The 26,627-nt window shown below is 44.2% G+C and overlaps 1 protein-coding gene across 2 annotated transcripts; it reads right to left on the reverse strand.

Annotated features, from left to right (window-relative positions):
- Positions 1-8: 8 nt before the first annotated feature.
- ATP6V1A (ATPase H+ transporting V1 subunit A) lies at positions 9-26,466 on the reverse strand. 2 transcript variants are annotated; one of them, XM_032186424.1, is made up of 15 exons: positions 26,402-26,466; positions 16,498-16,592; positions 14,391-14,519; positions 13,021-13,235; positions 12,141-12,278; positions 11,851-12,002; positions 10,842-11,004; positions 9,642-9,750; positions 8,739-8,861; positions 8,535-8,649; positions 7,685-7,748; positions 6,209-6,412; positions 4,445-4,539; positions 3,652-3,823; positions 9-2,219 (listed from the first exon to the last, which is right to left on the reverse strand). In XM_032186424.1, exons 2-15 carry the CDS (start codon positions 16,577-16,579, stop codon positions 2,127-2,129), a joined length of 1,854 nt encoding a protein of 617 aa, XP_032042315.1. In that variant the 5' UTR covers positions 16,580-16,592; positions 26,402-26,466; the 3' UTR covers positions 9-2,126. The 2 variants fall into 2 exon arrangements, with proteins under 2 accessions (XP_032042315.1, XP_032042306.1); XM_032186415.1 differs by lacking the exon at positions 26,402-26,466 and adding an exon at positions 19,589-19,817.
- Positions 26,467-26,627: the final 161 nt, after the last annotated feature.

The raw sequence follows: 26,627 nt of genomic DNA on the forward strand, positions 1-26,627 counted from the left end.
TTTTAATCTTTTTTACACAATTTCCAGCAACATACATTATGAAATATACAAGATAAAGTAGGTGGCTGGGTTCTGCCCATCTTTTTGTTCCTCCCACCTCTGTGGAGGGAAGACTTGCAGTACACAGTGAACATCAGAATCTCAACACTGAAAACTGAGACACAAAAAAAAAAAAAAAAGACAAAAATATATATGAAACTGTTTGAACTGGTCACACGTCAGGGCCAGGTACAGCACAATAAATATTAGAACTGCATTATCTTAGACATCTTCTGTAAAGTTTATAACATCCTCTATTTAAAGAGATAAGAACATCTGTTTTCTAGCATGAAATGCTACATAGTACAGTGCTGAAGGGTATGAACAACGAGGAATCCAGCAAGAGCTTGAGTGGTGACTATTCATTCACACATGCTCATCGTTAAAATAAGCAGCATTCACTGAAAGTTTCGTGAACTGTAAACCTAACCATTCACTACCAGAGTATCAGCTGTAGTAGTAGTTTCTTTTGGGAGAACCAAAAATAGGAAATCCATTTAGGTTTTGGCTGGGCTTTCCATGGCAAACAGCGAGCTGATACCGTAACGGGAGTGGCAGCGTTTGGTCCTTAGCGCCAAGATCCCTTTGCACCACTACTATTCAAAGCTGGCAGCTGGTGGAAGAACACTTCAGTGCGGAATGAATGCTTAAACAACCAGGCCACTGCCAGTGTCAGCCACAAGTTATGTTTGGTGACCATACCAAGTCAGCAGCTGCCAGCCAGGCGCGGTGCTGCACGACAAAGAAGCGTTAGATGTTGTCTGACCCAAGTGAGAGCCCAAAGACTGGAGAGGATGACAGCATCTTTTGCTCTCTCTGCAGCAACGCTCGGAGTGCTGGCACTTGAAATTTGTCAGCAAGGCTGCGCTATGCTCACTCCTCACCTCAAATCTAGTTTTGCCAATAAGCGAGCCCGAGACACAGCAGTTTCGGCTGCTTGACTGACTGTGCTTCCAGAGCATGGTGCAGAAGTCACCGGTTTCTCTTGCATCATAATCAAGAAGGCAGAAGTAAATCCGCTCTGTACTGTTGCCCTTCCTCCTCCTCACCCCCTAGCCCCAGCAGCTTTACATCACGGCATATTTTTACGCGCGAACCGAGGACCTGTGCCACTGCCAAACAGGCCAAGGAGGCAGAGGTGGGGCGGGAAGGTTAAGCACGTGCTTTGCTTTGCCTAAAAGCAACCTGGACACTGCACTGGAGGCAAGTGTTGGTAGAGAGCACCACCTAGGAAGGACTGCGTTCCTGGTCCACGCACGGAATTGCCACAGCCCGTTACGGCCTGTAGGACGAAGCAGCAGTGCCACGCTTCACAAACTAAAGCAGCTGAGTGTTGTGAATTTTTATGGGGTGAGTGGGATGTGAGAAGGCGAAAATCTGCTGGAAACCGAGCAGCTATGGCTTTGACTTTAGCTGATGCTCAGTCCAACAGTCCCATCTGTATTAGGTAGGAAAATAAAACTCTGTTTCTCCAGTGTACAAAAGCATACTGGCTACTTGTACATGCTCATCTTCTAGTCGGTCCTTTCTTGGAGAGAGCCACAACTACCACAATTCGATACCGACAGGCTCGGTTGGAGGTTGCAGAAAGGCCAGGGTAGTGAAGAACTTTGGTCATCACAGTATGGTCAAAAATTCTGCTTCAGAATAGGGAGTTTCATGATAGTCACTTAGCAAAGTGCTAGACCTAAATGCCCTTACCACTGCCAGCTCAGACCGTACCACACGACTGCATTAAGATTACACCTCCTCTGCCAGTGCAGCTCACTTGGTTGGGTCCCACGGCAAGAGACGGCTTACCAAGAGAGCTGGGAGAGGGCAAGGGGACGTTTTGCCTGCCCTAGAAGTGTACAACAGCATTTCTTCACTCAGCCGGGCCCATTCGCACGTCACTCACCATTTCAGACACACAAAGCAATGCCGAACACAAACTGAGAGGAATGTTTTGTAAAGACACTGAGGATGAACAGGGAAACGGGGCTATTTATCAACTCAAGTACTGTTGCATCATTCTTGTAAGGTAGGGAAGCAGAGGAGTTGAGATGAGGAATTTGGAGGACAAAACGGAGTGGTCACAGAGGCCGAGTCTAGTCTTCCAGACTGCGGAACGCATTCTGCATATCCTCAAACAGCTGAGCGTAGTCTGCCTTGATTTTTGCTTCACCATCTTTGACAGGGTCCTGGAAAACACCACGGCGGATGAACAGATCAGTCTCAAAAAGCCTCCAGTACTCGAGACAACCCTGCTTTGCCAGTGCTATCGTTTCCTGACCTCAGCATTAACACCTGCTAACTACAGAGCAGGCAGTTATAGCTCCGTGTCTGCTTTCTGTCTGTCCTTTGTCTCAGCAACAGCCCCAGGATTTAAATCTCATCCACTTCCCACATTCAGCGAGCAGGCAGAGTGGATGCTGAACAGAGAATTATTTGCATGAGCAGTGCTTACTTTACCTACTGAAAAGCAACTGATTTGGAGAGGATCCAATAATGCTTAGCGTCTTTTTTAGTCCTGTGTGATCCAAGAGCTGCAGCTCCTGGATCTGCAGCTCCTACCAGCTCCTGTCCCAAGAGCAAATGGAGTAAGGTTCTTGTGACTCAGAGAAATGCTCTGCTGTATTTTTGGGGGTGCATTCCCTGTAAATGCAAGAGTTACTTTGCCATCACTCAGATGTTGATCGGTTAATTTAAATAGCCTTGTGAAATCCTAACAAGCTCAAGGACATTTTTGAACAGCTGCATTTTCCTCAGAATACCTTTCAGGCAAGGCAAGGGCAAATACTGTAACAATCAGCCTTGTTCTGAGGCTCCAAGGCCTTTCCTGAAAGAAGCAACAGCAGTCAAAAGCTATGAAATCTGTTAAATGCCTTCACCATTCCCCTCTCAGCATTACGTTCCTCTAGGTCAGTGCAGCTCTTGGTGAGTGCTCTGTGTTTACAAGTACGATTGCATTACCTATCACTCCAAAGTGCACAGACAGCAGGACATTTAAGTTCATATGCCTTTTAGGCTGTTGCTCAGGAAACACATTTTTTTCTTTCATAACTATTACTGTGTTAGAGGGCCACCTCCACACAACGTTTTAATTCTACAGATTCTATTTTTCAGCCATGCCTATCCACTGCTACGCTGCATGCCAGATGTCTTCTAGTGGCCAGGGTTTGTAAATGAAAGTATTACTTCCCCTATTTCCACATAACCAGCTCTCAAGCAAGCTCCCACGCCCAAGTGTATCTTGTTTTGTTCTTGATGGTTTCAGAATATATACCAGGGATCTGCTTGTTGCAGAAACAAGCCGGTACCCTGCAGGAATAGAACACTGGCACACAAGAATGCTCAACTTTAAACATAATTTTATCTCATGGCATTAAGTCTTGAAAGATTTGTGATACTGGTTTATAAGAGTTTTAAAATAAGCATCGCATTTTTTAGAGAATATTACTTAGCTACTTCGACATCAGACAGTGCCACAGGTTACTGTCCTAGCAGTAAATGTTATGACCAGCAAGCTCTGCGTGTGTTTTAAGAGAGGAGTAGGAAAGCTGCACTTTAAAAAGATGGATACCGAAGTTACTCAGAGGATAATCCAATGTGTAGACCTACAAACAAACATACCTTGAATTTCATGGAGGTAAGTCTGTAGAGGATTTCGCTCATGTTCTCTCGGATGATGGACCACGTGATCTTGTTGTCACTCTGGGCTGTGGTTTCTACAGCACGGCGTGCCATGTCATAAAATGCAATCATATTGGAGAGCATTCCCACGGTTTTATAGAAAGGGCAGAACCTGATGGAACAGAAGAAGATTCGTCAGGCATCTTGGAACAGGACCAGCCTTTGCTTCTGCCTTCACAACAATGCTGAATTCTCACCTGAGATAACAGCCTGCTCTATTCCACAGGTTTCTGATACATGCTGTCAAAGGAGATAGTGAGCCTACGATTCACCTAATCAAAAATGTGGGACCTATTAGAGGCAAAGGCAATCACCCTGAAGTGAGGTTTCCTGAACACCCAAACACTGAACAAAACAGGAGATCAGTAACCATCACTGTACAACTCTCACATTCAGTCCTTCTTCCTGTTTGGTCCGTTATGGGATTAGGCCTTCTGCAAGCAGCCTGGGAGAACCTGACAGTTCCACAAGTTTCTTTGCTCACAGGAACGGGAGTATTTTTATGATAAGAACAATCCAGAGGCTCAACACACAGAAAGTTTCTTTTTTAATGGATAAGTGACTGCCACAGAAGGTTCCTCATTATTGTTTCTATACATCAAGGTACTTCCTGTGCACCTCTGTCCCATACAAGCATTCCTTGCCTTAGCAACATAACCCAAAGGCACACACCGTCATAGAACATATCTAAGTTTCTAGTGATTAACAAGAGAGCTACAGATTCAGACCTCACCTGTCATAAGGCGTATAACCATTCTGTTGCAAGAAGTCATCTTTTATCAGCTTGGCAACCTCCAAGGTAATCTTGTCTGTTTCTGCCAAAGAAGCCTAGAAAGAAAGGCCCACCGTTAGTTTGGTACTCAGCTCCACTGAAATCACAGAATAGTTTGGGCTGGAAAGGACCTTAAAGACCATCTAGTTTTAACCACCTGCAATGAGCACAGACTTCCACTAGACCAGGCCAAATCCAACCTGATCCTGGACACCTACAGGGATGGGACACTCACAACTTCTCTGGGCAACCTGTTCTAGTGCCTCACCACCCTCACAGGGAAGAATTCTTCCTGATATCTAATCTAAATCTATCCTCTTAGTTAAGAGATACATTGAAACATTACCTTCCTACATAAAGAAGTAAAACCATTCGCCCTTCCCTAAAATTCTGATATCCATGGAAGAACAGCAAGATCTCAGCATTTTAGATCAATAAATAATATAAGGATTTGATAGGAGCCTCCACAGCTAACCGTGGGCTTTCCCTTTGTGGCAGTCAAGAAAAATAAAGACGTTGATGCCAGCAGTATGTTGTACTGTGCAGGGCGGACACAACCCTGCTGCAGAGTTATTACTGGCACCACAGGGCACTCACTCTTCCCTACCAGTCTGAGTGCTTCTGTAGTGGGAACACCACCCGCAGTTACAACCACCAGGCTCAGTATCACTTCCGTGACAAGAAACCCATTCTATCCTGTTCTGTAAAGTAGTCTTTTAGAACCTATTTTTGTAAGAAAGAAATTGCAGAAGGCCCTAAGATGGTATTTCCTTTCCTTCCAAGGCATATCTAAAGAAGAGAGCTCTGCTAGGCAAGATCTGGTGAAAGGCCTCCTCTTAGCTGGGCTAGAACATCGGTGAACAGGGCTAGCATCAGGACCAAACTTTCTTCAAACAACAGTAGTTGCAACGTGTTACCAAGCATTAGCTGTACCCTGTAAATCAGCACAGCTTGCCTATGTACCATGGAATTAAATTACTCTCAAATATGTGCTGGGCGCCTTTCAATTATCATATGTACAGTGCTAAGCTAAAACAGTTTTCACTTGGTCCCTTTTGAGAGCTCTCCGGGGAAATTTTGCTGTCCAAGTTCAGCGCTCCATCCAAAACAGTGAAGTGAAGGAAGGAAATTAAAGGATGCCTGTAAAATGGAGCCATGTGTCACGTCACAGGTCTCCATACAGAAACTAGATAACCGCCAGTTTTAGAACAAGCAGACCACTTCTGTTTCTGCGTACCAACTTGTAAATACCAGCACCTCTCTTCTGCTGCTGGGAACATGGTTTCTGAGAAATTGTAACTTTCCAGGCTACTAAAAATAAAGGTCCGTCTGCATCATCTCTCTTACAAGGTCTACTTCCAACAGAGTGCTATTGCAGTTTGCAATACAGGGCACTTCAGCAGGACTTGAACACTGGAGCGAAGTTTCTGAACTCCACCATTAGATGCCCTGCAATCTAATTTACATGAGAAAAGGAGCCTCAAGACAAGATTTATCAAATCCAAAAAGATATGTGTCATTAGAAGTCAAATAACATACAAGAAAGTTTCACAGAAGCATGGTTAAATGCAGGAGAGCCTGGCATCTCCCAGCGAACGTTTGCCTTTTTTCCACGATGCAGTATCCATCAAGTTTGGCCTAGGATATGGTCAAAAGCCTGTGCTTGCAGTAAGGAAGTGGAGGACAGCTCACAAACCCCCTGTTCCCTCCCAGCTGGCTACTCACCTTCCCCACAAGCTGCACAATCTCTGCAAGGTCTTCCTCTTCTTGTAGGATCTCTTTTGCCTTTGTTCTGAGAGGGACAAACTCTGTAAAATGCTTGTCGTAGTACTCATCCAGAGCGCGCGTGTATTTGCTGTAACTGATCAGCCAGTTGACAGAGGGAAAGTGTTTGCGTTGTGCCAGCTTCTTATCCAGGCCCCAGAAAACCTGCCAGAACCAGAAAGATCCCCTAGTTTTTCAAACTGAAAGCAAAACAAAATAACTGAAAGCAAAATGAAAACACACACACACACAAAATCACAACACAACCAGCAAGTCTGAGCCAACAACACAGCAAAGGCTATCACAAAGAAGCCTGAGAAAGAAAAAGAAAACCTGCTTTATGCTAATTTAACTATAGCAGCGACTTTCAAACACGTATCTCAAAAAATGAAGAAGTTGTTTAAGCTGAATTTAGCTTGAGACTCCTCCTAACAGAGGAATATGCAGTAACAATGTCACTAGTGGAGCCTAGTTAAGCAGAGCTCTATTTAACTTTGCTCCTTTTCCCAAAACAGGGATTGGCAACCAGTTGCAAGATATTCCTCTCCCAGTCAACTGCTGTGAGGATTTTTTCCTGATTTTGATGTACCTACTAAAAGTGCTTCACTTTCCATCCTAGCCATGAGTGGCCGTGCTTCAAGTGCAGCTCGAAGGGCTGCAATCAGGAGGCACACGGATATTCCCGAGCAGTCACTGTTGGCAGGATTTGCCACCTCTTCTCCCTCTTCCAAAGGCTTCTCAAACACATCAGTTCAGAGACCGTCTCGTAAAGTCACCTCTTACACTGTTAGAACATTTTCCAAAGCACCCTACAAAGTTGCCTGTATCAACTGTGTTCAGTTTTGGGCCCCTTGCTACAAGAAGGACATGGAGGTGCTTGAGCGGGTCCAGAGAAGGGCGACGAAGCTGGTGAGGGGCCTGGAGAACAAGTCCTACGAGGAGCGGCTGAGGGAGCTGGGCTTGTTCAGCATGGAGAAGAGGAGGCTCAGGGGCGACCTTATCGCTCTTTTTAGGTACCTCAAGGGAGGCTGTAGCGAGGTGGGGGTTGGTCTGTTCTCCCACGTGCCTGGTGACAGGACGAGGGGGAATGGGCTAAAGTTGCGCCAGGGGAGTTTTAGGTTGGATATTAGGAAGAACTTATTTACCGAAAGGGTTGTTAGACTTTGGAACAGGCTGCCCAGGGAAGTGGTGGAGTCACCATCCCTGGAAGTCTTTAAAAGATGTTTAGATGTAGAGCTTAGGGATATGGGTTAGTAGAGGACTTGTTAGTGTTAGGTCAGAGGTTGGACTCGATGATCTTGAGGTCTCTTCCAACCTAGAAATTCTGTGATTCTGTGAAATCAAAGCTCTCACATCAGCACTGGCACAAAGGTACTGAAGCAAAACCATTTTGAGCCTGACAGTGTGGGCAAAAGAGCTGCAGCTTGAGGGACGTACCTGCACAATGCCCAACGTAGCTGATGTGACAGGATCTGAGAAGTCGCCACCTGGGGGAGAGACACTGAGCGGGAAGACAGAAGGAGAAATAATCAGAATCCCTGTCACGGTTTAAGCTGGAGTACCAAACATATGACTACTCAGGTCAGTGATCACAGGAACAATCAAGGCTAGCACCGTTTCACATAAATAACAGATCGCAAGCTTCTGCTGCATGATAGTGGCAGCGCATTTACACAGAGGTGATACCAAGCGTACCATGGATTACAGTTATTTCAGTAACTGATTGGTGATATCAAGGTATGATTTTCTTCGCTTTAGCTTCAGGTAGTAACTCCAGCTTGGATTACCAAACCCATCTCAAGAGGAACAGATTCAATAGGCATGCTGATAGGGCAGTTTGAGACACAGTGAAAAGATTATTTTACAGAAAATATCCCCCTTTGAAATTATTTCAGGTAAATATCACATATTTATCTATACTATAACCAATTCAATTCCATTTGGGCTTGACATGCCTTCCCAAACAGGTAAAAACCTTCCCTTCCCTTCCCTTCTCCCTGGTTTGACATCCCTTGCAGTGCCAGTGCTAATGACACTCTTCCTGGAGCTGCTGACTGACTGCTGCGACTGTGACTCCACACCTCACAGAACTACCCTCCATGCTCATTCTTTCTGCCCCTATGCACGTTTTAGCATTACTTAAGGGTGAACAGAGACTAAGCATCTATTTACAGATCTGTAGCTCTGCAGCTGGACAGAGCAACGAGGCCTTCTTCTCTGAAGGCACTTTGACTTACAAAGATATACGGGAAGAACTGCAGCCAGTGTAAATAAAAGAAACACTCACGCTCCAACAATGCTGACGCTGCCCTCCCTTTCGGGATTTCCCAGACACTTCACTCTGCCAGCTCGCTCATAGAAAGAGGCTAGACGGGCACCAAGGTAGGCTGGGTAACCGCTGTCTGCAAGTATCAACACACAGGAATCGAGTCAAAGGCTCTGAGTTTAAAGGACGCATTTACAAGACCGGACTGAGGAAAGGACTACTCACCAGCTGGCATTTCAGCCAGTCGTCCCGAAATTTCTCTGAGGGCCTCAGCCCATCGGGAAGTAGAGTCTGCCATCATGCTGACATGGTAGCCCATGTCTCGGAAATACTCAGACAGGGTGATTCCTAGAACAAAGACAACAGCACGCTGCAGGATACAGTTCAGAAAGGAATTCTACTTTCATGTAAGAGGCAAACAAAATAAATAATTTAAGTTCACATTCTGATGTCAACAGAGACTGAAAGGTACTCTTTCTTCCCACAAGATCATGTTCATGCTGCCTTTTTTTTTGTTTATTTTATTTCACTCTCCCCATTTTTGCATACAAACCACTCTGGCCCATCTTATATTTCTGTGTGTTTCTTGAAGGAGACAGGGCAATATCATTGCCAGTGTTCTTTGCCTCACTGAAACCATGAACAAAGCCTTTTCTTACTCTAAAATGTCTCCTTCCTTTCTAAGCTACCAGAACACAAATGTCAGAAAAGATGTTTTATCTGACAACTTTTCATTAAAAATATTAAAAAACAAAACAAAAAACTCTAAGAGGCTGCAAAGGAAAGCAGACGACTCAGAGAGCACTATTCCTGCCCACTGAGTAGCTGTACTTGTCAGTAAAAAGCAATTCATGAAGAATGTAAGCTTACATAATTAATACATGGGGCAAATCTAAATGAGACCTGGTGTGGCAAGTTCAACTTATAAGCAAGAATTAATGAGTGGAGATCATAGTTACATACAAGCAAGTCAAATTCAATTGTGACACTAGAAAGACAAGGCCTGAAAGGGTCGATTTCTGTAATTAAGCATGTTTCATGGTACCAACCATCTCAGGAACTGAAAATATTAGAGCATGATGGCTTGCTCTACACACAGAGCCTTTTCCAGCCTGCTGTAAATCTCACCAGTGTAGATAGAGGCCTCTCTGGCAGCCACAGGCATGTTGGAGGTATTTGCAACCAGAGCTGTTCTCTTCATGATGCTTTCTACCTTGCCATCAACTTCCATTGTTAACTAAAAGGGGAAAAACAAGACAAAACAATTACTTCAGCTAATTATTTAAACTGTAGTTCTCACCTTGTATCAGGACGCTGTACCACAGCCAGTCTAACAAAAGCAGCGACCAGATACAAGATTTCAGGACGCTACACAGTTTCCCCGTCCAGATTGCACACAGCTTAGCCCTAACGTACACACCTCAGCCTCATTTCACCTTCTGCAAGCGGCAATCCCTATTAAACCCACTTCTTACCACAAATGAGTGATGACAGATCCACTGCGTCAGGTAGTACATTATGTTCTTTCAGCCTCACTTTACTAGGCCAGAAGAGCCAAATATCTTACCCTCCCCTCCTAAGTCCATGAGGAAACAGAGCGTTTTTTCTCCCACCTATACCAATCTGAGATCATTTTTGACAACTGGACATAAACCCAGATACATCTCTCAGATGAAGTCTCACAAGCATGTGAACAACAGAACGCACATCCTGACATTCAGGCAGAACTCTTAAAAATATCCTGGGATCTACTTTTTTCATGGCCGCTCTCCAGCTTGGCATCCTCATCTTGCAATCGACACAAGCAAGATTTCTACCCCTCATTTCTAACAGTGGAGTTTCAACCTAACAGTTCAGACTATCTGCTCTTTCCCTTACTTTACAGAAGGCTGTGCCACAACTAATCCACAAATATCTAACAGGCAGGACGGAACCTGTTGCATTTTTTTTTTTTTTTTTTAATTAGGTATTTTCTACTGCATCCTTTAAACCCAAATGCTGCATTTGCTACATGTGCTAAAGCTAGAAAAGTGAGAGAAAACGCCAATAAAAAGTAGTATCTTTATAAATTACACCCAGGCATTCATGTTGGCTTTATTTTAAACAAATTAAAAAGCACATTCAAATACTAGCCCAGATGTTTCTTGAGGGGCCACTGAAGTCATTCCTGAATGAGCCAAAAGTAATTTCTGCTACTACAGTCAGAACTAACAGCCAGGAAGATCTTTTCAAGCCACTATGCCAATAAGAAATTGTACTCAGTAACAATACAGTATAATAGCAAGTCTTTCCAAAATGGTTTAATCTCCATGAATTCTCCGTACTAACCTCAGGGAAATCTCTCAGCACTTCAGACATTTCATTTCCTCGTTCTCCACAGCCTACATAAATGATGACATCACTGTTGGAGTACTTTGAGAGAGACTGGGAAATCACAGTCTTCCCACAGCCGAAGGCCCCGGGAATCGCTGTTGTGCCCCCTTGTACACACCTGAGAAAAGAAAAGGGACTCTGATTTGCAAGGAACTCAAGAACAACTCTCTCCCATCTCATAATAATTCCAATAAAGCTGTGTAATTAAAAGCAGAACGACAGGAGTAACATTCAGTGTTCTAGGTGAGAAGCACAGAGGTATTTCACCAAACCAGAAGACTGAGGGAATAAACTACCCTTTCCTTCTACTGCCCTTGAATTATGTGAGTTATGCTGGTACAACAGCTCTGCTTTCAGGCTTGAAACATGGTTGTTTTCACAGCTGGAAGCACTGATGGAATGCAAACGTCAAGAAAAGAGTATCAACTGCACTTAAGTGCGCATTATAAGAATAAAAAGCACAATATTTTAGGACCAAAAATTACCAAATTCAGTGCCTTGGAGGTTAGCCATTTAAAAGGGCATTTTGAGTTACAATTCTGCGTGATAGTTTTCGTAAGTAGTGATTCTAGAAATGCACAACCTCAAGACCATGGAAACAGATCCTACTCATGTGCTCAAATGGAGATATCCAAGCTTGAAAGCTATAGTCTTTCTGTAGATTTGGTAGGATTCCATGTAGACTTGTCAGTTCTTTGCTGGATTAATGAACAAGAACTATCTTGTCAAACTTCCTTTTAACCTTTTTCCACTAGTAGGTTCTCCTGGCAGATATATTATCAAACAATATTATCAACTAGGTGTGGATATTTTTTTTCTTCTGTTCATTGTTTTGTTTTTCTTTTTAGATTTATGTTCAAATACAAAGTGAAGGTTTGGCGTCTGTTTGCCCTTAAGAAATTAACACCGCCCTCTCCCCTAAAAGAGATTTCTTCCATACTAGAAAATTAAGGGTAATACTTACGGGAAGAGGGCATCCAGCACCCGTTGGCCAGTTAGCAAAGGATGATTCGCTGGTAACTTTTCAGTAACAGGACGGACTTGACGTACAGGCCAAACCTGGACCATAGTGAACTTCTCCTTCACACCTTCAAACTCCAGCTCTAAGACAACATCCTACCAAAGAGCACCAGACATCTGAAGTAAGCAAACAGTTGCACACTTCATATAGAACTTCATACAGAACAGGAAGGGTACATCAACCCTATGAAAGAGACATGGAATATCCTGGTAACCGCTGTTTGGGAGACTTACTGAAGTGTCATAGTTTCCCGGTGGAGCAATGTATGTGACTGTACCCCTGTTCCGTGGGGGCAGCATGATTTTGTGCTTGATAAGGGAATTTTCATTCACTATGCCATAAATATCTCCACCCGTGATGTGGCTGCCGACCTGAAATCAGAACAAGTCTATTAGTCATAAGTGAGAACTCTAGTTTAAAAAAAAAAAACGCTGACAAAGAATCATATAACCATAGCTATTAAGTCTAGTACCGTGATTACTTCTTTTGTAAGTGCTTTGTTACAGCACAGCAGCCCATTTACATAACTCATTGCTCCAACATCACATTGCTAGCAATACTACGTGTGTTCAGAAGCATTTCAAGGCTTAGACTGAAGCAATTACTGACTGGTGCAAGGAATTCTCCTTGTTCCTTCTATACCTCTCAGCCTAATGTGCTAAGTAGAGAAAGGACAGCATATGCTAACCTGAAGGACTGGAATAAAAAATAATAATAATTAAAAAAAAAAGCATACGCCAAGGGCTAAAGCTATGATATTTTCCACTTCTAAGGCTACCTTCACTGAGTGCTGTTGTTATTCTTTTTGCAGAGGTAGCACCTGCTAGTGTTTAGTGCAATTCCACTAGGCTCTTTATAGTGCTGCAAGTAAATTAAAGCTTTGAAAGTTTTCCATATGCAGCAACAACACCCAGTAAGTCACACAGGGTAAGTTTTCACGATGCTTGTCTAGTCCTCACTCTCATATATCCCTAACTCCTCCTTGCACCCCTTTTCATGAACTTAATTCATTGTAACCATGGTTACCAGCAGTGACAGCCTTCACACTCTGCTGTGGCTCTATACTCCAAGAGGAGAGGAGCATGAGAGGACGAAAGGCTTACCAGAACCTACCCGCAAATTTCTAGAAGGTGTGAAGTCCCATTTGACATCTCGGCTCAAAGCGGACACATTGACACCTCTAGGGATATAGATACTTTTGGTCAGAGTGCTGATGTCTGACAGAGGCCTCTGGATACCATCAAAAATAGCTCCCATAATGCCAGGTCCCAGTTCCACCGAGAGGGGTTTGCCAGTACGCAGTACTGGATCTCCTACAGAGACACCAGCTGAAGATTGGCTGAGGAAAAGTTCATCCAGACCAAGGACAGGGAAGAAGGCATCACATCCACATCATCATACTCTTAAGTCATCTTTCTAACCTTAATATGGTATTTTTGTTAATGTTATATATCATCATTTGAGAAGCATGTCACCTAATTTTAAAGAGCGTTTGTCTTAGATTAGCATTTCCCTCATCTCTAATGTTGAGCTGTCCAGTCTATGAGCTCCAAAGATGCAAAAGGCCCTATCAGAATACCAGAGAAACCCCCAAAAGCCTATGTAAGACTTGAGAGGTTAAATGCAAGTTGACCTCAGAAAGCCTTCATTATCCTCTCATGAGAGATCTAAGAGTAAGAAATACTTAGACGTTGGACTTGTTCAATGTATTGATGGAAGGCTACTAAATAGTGCAACGATGAGCCAACTAAAATCACAAATTATTAGGTACAGACACAGTCTAGTAACCAGTTTACCACCCAACTCTCCAAAACAAAGCTTTGGGAGTCAGCGCAGGCTTTTTCCTGGCCTTTACACACAGGCAGAGCCAACTCTTAAGTTTAAAAGACTGAGAAAAAAATAGTCTGGCTTCAAGTTTAAAGAACTGCTCTTATGTTCTCTTTTACACTTGCAACAGGAAATCCACTTTAAGGCTAGATTTCAGAATACAGGCTGTGCCTTGGCTGGACACAGACTCCACAAGCACAATACAGAAGCAAAAAGAAGAATTTATCACATCTGTCGGAATAGTCTGTCCAGAAGAAATCCTGCCCACTCTGCATTTCCTTCTGAAGTGCAATACAAGCAGAATTTTCAGAAGCAAAGAAAAAAACTATGACAAATACTACTGCTTGGTAGTTTTGCCAATCGTGGTCAACATCTGTCAAACAACTTTGTTAGCAAGGAGCTGTAATACTTGAATTCACGTGAACTTCAATATATATTACTTGGTTTCTACATAAAATAACAGGAATTTCTTTGTCACACAGCCAAACAAGGTAAGATTTACCTCAAAAGTGTCAGAATTTACAAAAGATGTGGCAGAACAGATGCTGCTGCCTGCTGGCATTGGAACTACCAAGCGCTGGTCCCAGCCAGCTTTGCTCATCACCTTTACCATAACCATCGCCGTGTTCTGGACTGAACAGGCCCGAAAAGGATACACGTTTCTTCATACACCTGGACAGTTGCCAAATCACCTTCCAGTCGGATGATTTCCCCCACCAGTTCGCTGTGGCCTACTCGTACCAGCTCATACATGGCAGCTCCTGCCATGTTGCAAGCGGTGACCACTGCAGAAGACAGACACACACGTGAATGTTTTTCCTGTCGTTCAGCAAATTTGCTCATCAGGAGTCAGTAAGAATTGGAGAGCACACGCCTGGTATTCGCCCAAATCAGAAGCACAGTTTTGATTTAACAAAGGGATAACTTGGCTGCCACAAGTCCTGATATTTTTAGTTTAAAAGCCTACAGAAAAAAAAAAGCCTTCTTTTCACATTTTACACTGTTCCTTTATGTTCATAAGACAATACTATCAGAGCATAGTACGCAGACAAATCCTCTGGTGTATCCTGACAGATGGTGAACGTTAAGGGTTTTGGAGGTGCACTGGACTTCGCAGGCATCATATTCAATAGTCACTTCTCCCTTTAAGTTAGCTGGGCCACTTCCCCTTCTGATTAAATTAAAGCATACAAGAAAATGTCAAAAGGTCACCTGATACCTGGTAGTTACAGCAAGATGCCGTTGGGGACTTGCATTTTCAAGTTTATGAATTTCTGTTTAGCTCAGTAACGTTTCATACTAACAAACTGCTTCCATCCACAGATCAATTTCAGGGTATTTGCTAAAAGCAACACATACCTTTATGTCTGAAGTGGCAGACATCTGCGCAAGTTTTAAGGGAACTCTATTTTGATATTATTTTGTAGAAAAAGGATGTGTATTTCAAGCCATTTAGTTAACCTCCTACAGATGAAGTCTACTTTACAACAAAGTTTGGGCCTGCAGCCTTCTACCATGTTGACTTAGATTTTAGCAGGTTGTACATGGACTACTACACAGGGTGTTGCTTTTACTACAGAGGGTTTTAGGACAAAATTTATCATGTCTTATATCGTATCCCATTTGCAGTTAAGGAACAGGCATTTTTCTTTAGGTACATACAAGCCGTGGAAGTTTCTCAAAGCAGCTTCACTACCAAAAATACATGCTCTTCTTCTGTGCTCACATTACTATGCTTTCCTTCATCTCTTGAGGGAGAGGAAAAGCCAGTACAGTTTGCATGTAATTCAAAAGCTGTTAATAGCAGAACCCAAATAAACCATTTAAGGTGATAAAACAGGAGGAGCAGTCATCCTTCTCCCAGCTGTAATACCACCACGTACTGCCACCCTCCCTGACACCTGCAGCACACACTCTGTGTGGTAACACAGGGCAGCCTGACAATGGCAGAGAATTGAGTGTTACAGAGTGCAAAGGGTCAAATGGGATTGGGTCTGGAGCACAAGTCCTATAAGGAGCAGTTGAGGGATCTAGGGTTGTTTAGTATGGAGAAAAGGAGGCTCAGGGGAGACCTTATTGCTCTCTGTAACTACCTGAAAGGAAGCTGTGGGGAGCTGGGGTTGGCTGCTTCTCACAGGTAACTAGTGATAGGACCAGAGGGAATGGCCTCAAGTTGTGCCAGGAGAGGTTTGGGTTCGAAATTTGGAGACATTTCATCTCAGAAAGAGCAGTCAGGCACTGGGACGGGTTGCCCAGGGAGGTGGTGGAGAGTCACCGTCCCTGGGGGTGTTCAAGGAAAGGTTGGAGGTGGTGCTTAGGGACATGGTTTAGTGGGTGACATTGGTGGTAGGGGGATGGTTGGACCAGATGATCTTGGAGGGCTTTGCCAGACTTTATGATTCTATGATCAGTGAGAACAGACTAAGCATCACATACGTTTATAGAGAAGCTTCATGCAGTTTCCTGAACAAGTGGCTTTATCTCAACAAGAATGCTTGCTAACTATTTTTTTGAAATATTATTCCTCAGCCTGCTTACTGGTCATTATATCTTTCAAAAAAAACTAATTAGCCTTAAAACCTTGCTAGTATATTTCTTAATCTTTTATCAGAGTAAAAGGCAGCGATCCTTCTTAAAAAGGAAAAAAAAAAATCCCACCCAGAACTTTATGATACTTCTTCCAAGTTAACAAGTAATAATATTTCTCGATTAATAATAAACTAGATGAAACAGAAGCTATGATTTTGCTTATGAAATACCTACCAGGTCCTGAGACTCCATGGACGTAGCCAACAAATGCCTCTCTGTCCTCATCACGGATTTTGGGTAGCTTGGAGAAGTCCATTTTGTCTATTTAACTGTACAGAAGGAAAAAGAGAAAAAAGTAATTTCAGAACACAAGCATATGCAGGAAGTTCCTTCTCTCCCTTCCCTCTGCACATTTTGTTTCCATTTAGAAAAAACACTGAATAATTCTGAACTCATACAGCCCGAAGCACCTTACCCACTCTGGTTTTAAAGCAACAGAATGTTAAAAAGTAACTCGTTTAAGCAAACAAGAACTGGTTTCCACTATTGCAGACACACACAGTGAAACATCACTCCCCAATATGCTGCACAGAAGAGACACACTCCAAAAATACCCTAAAACTGCTGGTCTTCTCTCAAGCCAAAGAACAAGATGTTTAAACAGTGGAGAACCTCTTCTGCCATCCACGTCTCATCTAGCCTCCTTCAAAACCCAGAGTTTTCCACGATTCTGAGTCCATGATTCTGATGCTGTATGCAGAATGTTCTGGGGCTGCTTTACCACCACGGTTCTTTAAAAAGCAAGACTTCAAATATTAGTTGTGGAAATTCGAATTTTGCTATCTCAGATTGCTGAATCAGAGTGTTCAGAGCAAAAAATAAATAAATAAATAAAATGACAAGCACCAGCACTCAAACGTGAAAGTCTGCTCCACATCCCTCACAGTCAGCAAAAGGTTTGAGGCAGTCTTTGCTCTTGGTGAAACCTGTGGAGCATTAGAGAAGAACTGTGCTGAATAATGGCCAAAAAAACCCACCGCACAACAGTGAAACAATAGCCTTGCCATTTGCTGCCTAGAGAAGTGAAACAAGGAAAAGCTCGTTAGAAGCAGACCTCACGGATCCCTGCCTGTCCTGTAATTGGCGGTTGGGCTGTCCTGCTTCTGGCGCCAATAAGAGCAGTTCAGGGTTTTGCTTTGTCAGCCCTTATCATGCTTTGTGTTACCTTGGAAACGGAGCGGTGTTCAAGCACAGCAAGGCAAATGTCTGCCCACTTCTACCTTACTGACACTTTTACAGTGCTGGTGGAAGCTGCAGCGTGGTAGCCCCAGCACACGACGTGCTCTGCTCATCACCAGGGCCTACCCAGCGCTGCGAACCTCGTGCTGCATCTGTGCACACTCACAGCCCCCCCCGAGAAGCTCGACCTGACCCTGCGGTAGCTGGTATTTGCCATCCTTAAATCTTATGATTATTTTCCATCTCTTTAACACTACGTTACAGATCCTCTGCCTATCTGTCCCGATGAGCAGCTTCTTCCAGGCTGCGTTTCTCACTGGAGTGGGTTGTGTAACACGGCTACCAGGGGTTCCTCTCCCAGCAGCCACCCCAACAGTTGATCGTGACTCAGTCGCTACCAGCCTGGAGTGGAGCTGGTAACTCAGAGCTCAAAGCTTCTCTAAGTGAGGCATCTGTGAGATCCCCCTACTCTCTAAAATGGCAATGTAGCCTTTAAGCTGCCTATTGTTCGGGCCCTGAAGATGACTTGAATTTCACTGCTTATTTTTCAGAATTCCCCTCTGACAAGTGGCAGAGGGAGGGCCTCACAAAGCAGTCTGCAGTCCCTGAGCAACTGGTAAGAGCTGGTTCTAATTGGACCAACACGATCGTTTCCTCTTTTTCTTTGCTTCTGACAATTAAAATGTTGCAAAACTCGAGCACAATTACTGTTTGTACTGAAAAAAAAAAATGCAGCCGGTCTTATAAAACCCACCCAAAATGCTCACTTCAACAAACTGCACGAAACAACTACCAAACCTTCTAGAGGAGCACAACAAAGAAAGGGTTAAACCATTTTTTCCTAAGTGAATCAGTGGCACTCTTTGGTGACTGGACAGTACGAAGTCCCCTAGTAAAGACTCAAATTACCAAGGTAAGCAAAAGTGGGAAGAATACTGGCCAGCTTCAATTTAAATTAACTTTTCGTATCCAAGTCAAAACCTGAAGCTGCTGCTTGAAGCAAGCATTTATTTTTCAGGGAGGCAAAGAACCACCTCAAAACTGTCATTCCACAGTTAAAAGGCAACATCCTCACACCCAACATTGGCCTCTCTTGTTCCTGTGGCTGCTCTTCCTACAGCCTTCCCCATTTAAAGTGCGAGCCAACTCCTGCTTCAAGCGTAAAAGAAGCAGTGAATTCTTCCTCACCTTTGCTGACCCCTTCTTTAAGGGGCTACACATCTTTTAGCCTTGAGTGCAGATTAAGAAAAAAATGTTATTTGTCTCTGCACTGCTTTCTCATCGTTGCATATCAGCCTTAGATGTTTATTTTGGATGGAAATGTCTCAGAGGGCAGAAATGTTATCTGCCTGCGCTGTTACATGTCTGCCTTGATAACACGACTTCCCTCAAGCGTGCCAGAATTTGCTGAGCATCGCTTCATGTGTGGGCAGACAGCACATACTGACCCCCGAAGCCACAGCAGCTAGCCATTTTGGAAACCTGCTGATTCTTACAGCCTTCCAGAGGCCTCTCGCCAGCACAGGATATGCAGCTCACTCCAGCAAACTCTACTAGCACACCTACACGAGGTATTAATTTTAATTTTAACCCCCATATCGTAACAAAAATGCATCTTGTATCTTCCACAACTTATAAATTAGTAACCTTCCTTCTCTCAAACTGTTCAACTATTAATTTGAAACAAGCTTTAAGCTCTAACATGGTCGTATTCTGCATCACAGTGCCACAAATCAAAATATTACGTGCTGCAGTAACATCTCAGACTGAAGGGTGCTTTAAAGTAACACTTTAGTCGCCGTTAAAGAAGAAATAGCCAGCAAACACGATTTTCTATCTTGATTTTTCCCCAGCACAGTGATATTACATTGCGGGGTAACCCCCCGCAATGAAAGTATGCTGCTCTCGGTGCTGTTTTCTGTTACCATTCCTTGGTTCTGCCTCAAACATTTGATCAGTTTGCACAACGATCTGCCTAGCCACAAAGATCTCTTCAAAATTAAGACTCCGGTGAGATTTTTAGAAGGAGCCTCCTTACAGCAAGGAAGAAAATCCGTGAGTATTTGAGGTAACCACAGAGTCTTACCTTATTTTGCAGAAATACAGAGGAACGCAGACCCCCGCGAACGAAGCGGCGCAAGAATTCAGCAGCTAAGCATCACCACTTGGGAAAAAAATTGTCCTTCTGGTGCCCCTGTACACAGGGATGAGAAAGCCTGCTGCAGAGGGGAACGAAATTTCTGACACACAGCAGAGGCACAGCCACCTGACTTGATGAGTCATCAGTCTCTCTCCCACCAGCGCTGAGGAATGCCGCAGTAGCAAACGCGGCTACCTAAAGCCCGGCCGAGCTCCCATCTGCGCCCTCCATGGCGCCCAGGACTGAGCCCAAATAATTCAGCAGCGGGCTCCAAGGGATGCATAAAAATCCTGGAGAAAGGGAGAGAGAGATGCCTGCTTTCTGCCTCCGGTGTAACAGATCCGTGCCGGTGCGCTCGGCTCCCCACCAGCTTACCAGCACGAGTGTTTAACGACAGAGTGCCCAGGGAGGCGCTGACAGCACCGCAATGCTAATTGCTGGAGGATTTAAGCATAGGTATTGATTCCTGGCAAAATAATCTTGTGGGGCTTACCACTGCTAACATAAAAGCCCTCCCCCTCGTCGGCAGAAGCGTGGATGCAGCTGCATGATAGCCAACGCCTCAGCTACACCGACTGATGCTCCGCACCGAGCGACAGCCACGTGCACGTGGTGCCAAAGATCAGCAGGCACTGACACTGTCCTGCATATCGTACAAAGGACGAGAAGCTGAGGGGTCTCTCCCAAAAAAAACGCGTGATCCCAAGAGCTCCCTGCAACTGTCACAAGTTTGCGAGGTCATCTTTGCAGGTTCGAGGGTAAGCAACATGTCATGTTGGCACAAATGCTCAAATACGCCAAGCAAAGCAGTATTAAATAGCGCAAGACTCGCAGTTCAGAGGCAGCAACATCATGTTAGCAAGTCAACAGCGCTTGGATTCATTCTGCTGGAGTAAATCTGAAGTAAGGTCACGGATTTTACTGCATCTGAAACAGAGCAATGTGTTTCGACTTCTTGGGTAGGAAAACAGAGTTAGAATACAAGCCCATACATTCAATATCCAGGAAAGCCTAACAGGCAGACGCAGTAAAACCGAGGCAAATAAAGTTTTCCAAAGAAATAGATAGAGGGCACAAATCCCACTATCCAGATGCACAAAGATGTGTTGCAGGAGTCCCATAAATATGGCAATCATTGATGTGGATTTGCTGGAAGTTGGACACTTCATACTTCCCCTTTGAACAGATGATATTTTTAAGAGGAAGTATTAAAAAGTACAGTGCCGGAGTTACTAGACAAATGCAGAAGTTCAGCAGCATTTCTGCACCTACAGTCCGGGAGATTTTCCCGGAAGGAACAGCATGGCCAGAGCTCTGACACAGGTCACTGGGAACGGAGGACAAACGCTCCTTCACACCACACAGTTGCAATTTTACCATAATACAGCAAGGAAAACGATTCCAGGTTGCTCAGGCACCGAATAACAGAATTCCTGAGGTTGGAGAGCGCCTCTGCAGATCGTCCAGCTGGGTTCTGGTGACCTCCAAGCATGGAGACTCCACAAACTCTCTGCACAGTGTTCCATCACTCTCGCAGTAAAGAAACAAACAAAAAGCTTTTTCTGATGTTTAAAGGGAACCCTGTGAATTTCACTTCGTGCCCACTGCTTCTTGTTCTTTCAACAGGTACTGAGAAGAGTCTGGCTCCATCTCCCTTGTGGCTCTCATTATGAATTTATGCACTTTGTGGTCAGGTTCTCCGAGCTTTCTGTTCTCAAACCTAAGTTCTCAGCCTCCCCTCTTAAGAGAGATGCTCCAAACCCTCAACCAATCTGTGTCCCTTTTTCCCCCATGTGCAAGGCTTGCCATTTGCCATTGTTGAACAGCATCAGACTCCCGTCAGCCCATTTTTTCTAGGCTGTTTATGCCCCTCTGAATGGCAGCACAGCCCTCTGGTGTGCCAACAACTATCTTCCAACTTCGTTACCAGCTGCAACATAAGAGAATCATGCAGGATTTACCTCCTGTAACATGCCTTAGTTTGCTCTTCATAACGAACATCACAGTATTGAGGCACTGACTGTACCAACCTTCATGCCCTAAGCCCAGAACTAGAGGTATCCTTGTTTCCTAAACTCAACAATACAGACAGCCTCCCATTTAAATATTCAGACGGTTCCACTTGCCACAGGGCACACTGAGGTTGTCTCTGCTCTTGGTAGGTCAGGAATTTGTGTAAATAATGCTCACTCAGAGCTATGGAATGACCTGCAACTCATTCACTGCATAAGTGCTTTGACCCACTGGGGATTTGCTCAGCTCAGTAGATAACCAGCCTTCTGACTTCAAACGCAGTGGTCACACGGTACTTAGAATCAGTAAAGATCCCAGTTTTGGCAATTAAAATATTCCCGTTTCCAGAGAAGCCACTTTGTGTGAGTAAATCTTCACCACCTGACTGCTTAAAAGCCACCCAGCGTTCCACAATACATTTTTCTACAGGGGTTCTTTCCTCTCAGCCCAGAAGGCTTCTCCAGAAGAGCTTTAGAGGTCGAAATGGATGAGCTTCCCCTGATTTCTGAGCCATTACATTAGTTTAGTAGCTTCCAACTGTGAAAAATTTGGCATTCCTTTCAGGCTGTAGTGCCTCCTGCCCCTTCTTTGGCTTGATAGGCTTTCACACAGAATAAAGATCTAACACAGCAGAGATCCAAGCTGTAACAGAGAACACCAATGCAATATTCATTTCTGTGTCCTACAGTGACCATTGTTTCTCATCCTGATCCCATCTTCTGACTGCTAGGGCTGAGAAGTTCTGCAGCCATCTGTTTTGTGCAACAGTCTGTCATTTCTCCTAGACAAGCAGTATTTTCATTAACCTCACCAACCTTACAGCAAAGCTTAAGTATCCACCCTTGTTTTCATAAAATAAAACAGTCACTCAGCTTTTAGGTGCATTTGGCCTTGTTACTTGAAGTATTTCTCATAGGGATATTAAGGACTCTTCATTTTATTATGTGATGTATTGGACAAACCAGCTAGCTTGAAGGGCTGAATCAAGAATGATTTTGCATGAAAGCCTTTAAAAAAAGATCTAATACACCTCGGAGATAGAAGCACTCTTTTCCAGCACTTTGGTGTAATGAAACACCTGGTTGGAATCACAAATATACACACTGGCATGGGACTCCCATAAAAAGGAAATTAAATTGAGGTTGACTTTCCCTGTAATGGAAAACTTCACCTTTATGTTTTAAAGCAAGTTAAACCACATTTGGGGATTTTATGTTCAATTACCTGAAGTATTTACAGATTCTTCAGAACAGCCAGAGCCCCTCCAACGTAAACTATGTATGATGGCAGTTGGCTGAATATCTACTAGGTGACACATATTTGTCACAATAACAAACCCCTCAAGATTTCATGGATCTAGAAGAAATTCAGTAACAAAATTGACTTTTATGAAGTCCTTATCAATGCTCTTTGCATTTAGCCACGAAACACCATGTGAGTTTTTCTGAAGAGCTGCTTTTAAAACTTTCTATTACAGTAAGAAATGAAATAATGATGTAATAATGAGAAGGACCAAACGTTTGTCCCACTAAAGATTTACTTTCACGTAACAGAGGCACCCTCTAGGAGCACCACTGTCCCTTAGGAGCTTGCATCTGCGACAGGTCAACTTTCAGCATGAGTTTCAGCTCATTTAACGGTCTAGCAGGAAAAATCTCAGTTGTTAATTGATGCAGCAACCATCTTCAACATTATCCTGCTCAGGAATGCAAAAAAGCAAATGCTAATGCAAACGGCCCAGTGCTATGGACACATGGTCATGACTGCAGCTTCTCATACTAGTTTTAGTACTCCTTGATTACAACATCCTAGAAGAGCCACAATGGACTCTCCAAAATGATGTGAACAATGACAGAAGAGCTGTCGACAGCTACCACACATGCATTAGATCACTGTCCGACAAACTATTTCTGGATTGAGCAGTGACACTGAAATTTACTGTCAGAAAAGCTCAGTGCAGTAACCAAAGTGATGACCTAGGAAATAAATTCAGCAGCTAAGCGGGATTTTCATCTGCTATTTGGTTAAGTGATAGGAATAAAGTCTGCTAGACTATGACTTTCGGGATTTATCCATGTATCTCTAACCAGTTTCAGAATAAGAATATCATTTTAGTACAGAAATGATGCTATTAGGTAAATTACATATAGAAGTCCAAAAAGCTGGCAGCAAAAGGTCAGTTGTTCTGAGTGGGAGAAGGTCAGTTGTTCTGAGTGGGAGGTGCTTAGGAGAATCTGACACAAGCAGGCGAAATAAATGCATGCAGAGATGAGATAAGCTAGCCAAAACAAAAATTACAGATACACATCGTAGAACTTATTGCTGCAAGATACAACCAAATCCAGACGTTTAGTATAAGCTCAGTCTTCCACTTTCAAAGGTGGAGGGGAGAATGATGACAATACACACACACAAAGCCCTTTTTCAGAACAAGGCCAAGATCCAGTGCTGACATCCAGAAGATCCAACCTAAGGCAGTTTTGCATGATGGATCTGTACGTAATCACCTACTGAAGAAGGAGCCTAGCCTCTGTACAGACAGAAAGGGTTGATTCATTCAGCTTCCTGTGCTGGAGCAGATCCCCATTTCTCTCCATCCAGCTGGAAGGCTGAAGAAGTCACATGCCTGAGGACAGTGAGTAAGAATGAACAAGCATGATATCCCCATTGTTCCAATCACCTGTTTTCCTTGATTGTGTTCCATTCAAAACAATCATGTGGATACCATTGCTCAACAATACCTCAATATTTCCAAATCTAAAAAAATAATAATACTTTTCTTTGTAAAAAATGATACAAGTATTGGGGAAAGAAAATCTGTTTTAGTTCACTGTGGTAACTTCTGCCTAAGTGCTAATATATTTCCATGCACTTTAGTTAAAAAAAATAATAATAAAATAAAATAAGGGCGCTATTATTGGCCAGCAACAGCATGCAACGTTTTTTGGTCAACACCAAAGTAACCAAATAGATCTACCAAGTTCTCCTGTAATGCTTTCACTCTTTTTAAAAGACTGGGGATGTCTAATTAGGAACATAGCTTCAGCACAAGCAAGCATGAGAACTCGAAGAGACAGTACTGTGATATCAAAACACAAAAGGAGGACCAAGGTGCATCTAAATGCATCTCCAGGGGAATCCTCCAGTAATCTGCTGGTCTACAGCTGTTTCAGATGACCACAAGTCATGCTAGTACCCGTGTGCATCTGGAAGATAAATGCTCCAAGTTTCTACTAGGAAAAAAAAAGACTGAAGCACACTGAAGCCTACAGACTTTGCAAGTTTATATTGAGTTATAAAGCAGTTAACATATACTTAGATCAAAATAAAAGTTAAACTTAATCTAAGATGGTATGAAAATTAAGGAAGTAGTACTAATCGCTCCTGGATGAACTTTAATAGCAGCACTATCTGTAGAAAACTGCTCTTGATTGGGAAAATGGAAGGGTGCATTTTCAGGAAACTGAGATCTTGTGTTACTATTGCAACACGAGACTTCAACCCCCATTTGAAGAGTCAGCTGATGTCAGCTGACATTTTCCAGCCTCGTCTTAGTTTCTCCTTCTCCACCCTACCAAACTGATGCTTCTGGTTGTTTGACATTAATGCCATGCTTTGTCTCCTGATCATGGAATTAACGCTAGCCTTTTCTGCCATACAATAATACAACAGTTTTCAAGAAGACCTGACCTAATAACCTGGAAAGCACAGTAAAAATAATCTGCAAGATTTCTGGGGTATTCAAAGACCTGTAGACACTGACTTCAAAACACATATTCTTAGTTTAATAAAACGTAACAAAATTACGAACAAATAATAAAACACCTTTAAAAGTACTGCATACAGAAGCCAAACCTTCATCTGCTGCAGGCCTGCGGAGTGCCAAAGTCAGTACAAATTCAGCAATTTACACAATATATTAAGAATCTGCCTTGTAGTTGTTCAAACTTTCACTCGGCAATGCCAACCTACACTTGGCACATGCTCACTGAGGTGCTACAAGTGGGCAGGCCCATGAACCAGCTTCAGCTTGCTGTTGGCAGGTTTTCCTTCTCTTCCCTCTCCACTTCACCAAGTCCTATTAGCATTTTAAACACTGCGAGGGATCAAATGGCTGGTGTGCTCCGCTGAAGCATTGCATTACAATGAATAAAATTATCACCAAACTGTTTTTATTCCCCACTGGAGTACGAATGCTGTAATTTGTCATAGGAGAAGCGAGTAAAATGTAGAAGAAATCGCTTTGGACGGATAGATCCTGATACGTACATGTCACGTACCTGAGGGTCACGGCTAGCGATGAGAGCACCCGGAACGAAGCCCCTTCACCCTTACCTTACTTTTAAACGAATTTTACGGGCAGATCACCTCACGAGGGCTCAGCTTCCACCCCTAACTCCAGGAACACAAACCGCCCCGGCCTCACCAGCGGCGTTATCAAGCGAACCACCACCGGCAGGCCCTGGCAAGCAGCACAGCGGTGCCACAACACCCTCAGGGCACAGCGGGGGAGCCCCCCCGGTGCTGGAGCCCCACAGACCCCACACACCGGGCCGGGCCGGGCCGGGCCATCATGGCGGCGGCGGCGGGCACCGGCGGCCGTTGGCGACCGTTGGCGGCCGTTGAGGGCCCTGACAGGAGACCCCCACGCATACAACGGAGGCGAGGGGAGCGGATTAGCGTGGGTAGGTGGTGAGAGGGGGGAGTGAAGGAGGTGGAAAGGGGACGGGGGGGCGCGATCCTCACCTGCGGCGCCCCGCTCCCTGCAGCGGCCGCGGCCCGGCTCAGCTGACGGCGGCCCCGTGTGCGCATGCGCCGCCGCCTCACCACCCTCACCACCCCCCCTCCCTCCCGCCCAAGCCACGTGACCCCCCGCACGCGCGCGCGGCGCCAAGCGCGCTCCTCTCCCTCTTCCCCCCCCCCCTCCTCCCCTTCTCGCCCTCCTCCGCCAATCAGCGCGTGCGGCGCGCGG

Source organism: Aythya fuligula, chromosome 1 (assembly GCF_009819795.1).
Source record: "Aythya fuligula isolate bAytFul2 chromosome 1, bAytFul2.pri, whole genome shotgun sequence".
NCBI lineage: Eukaryota > Metazoa > Chordata > Aves > Anseriformes > Anatidae > Aythya > Aythya fuligula.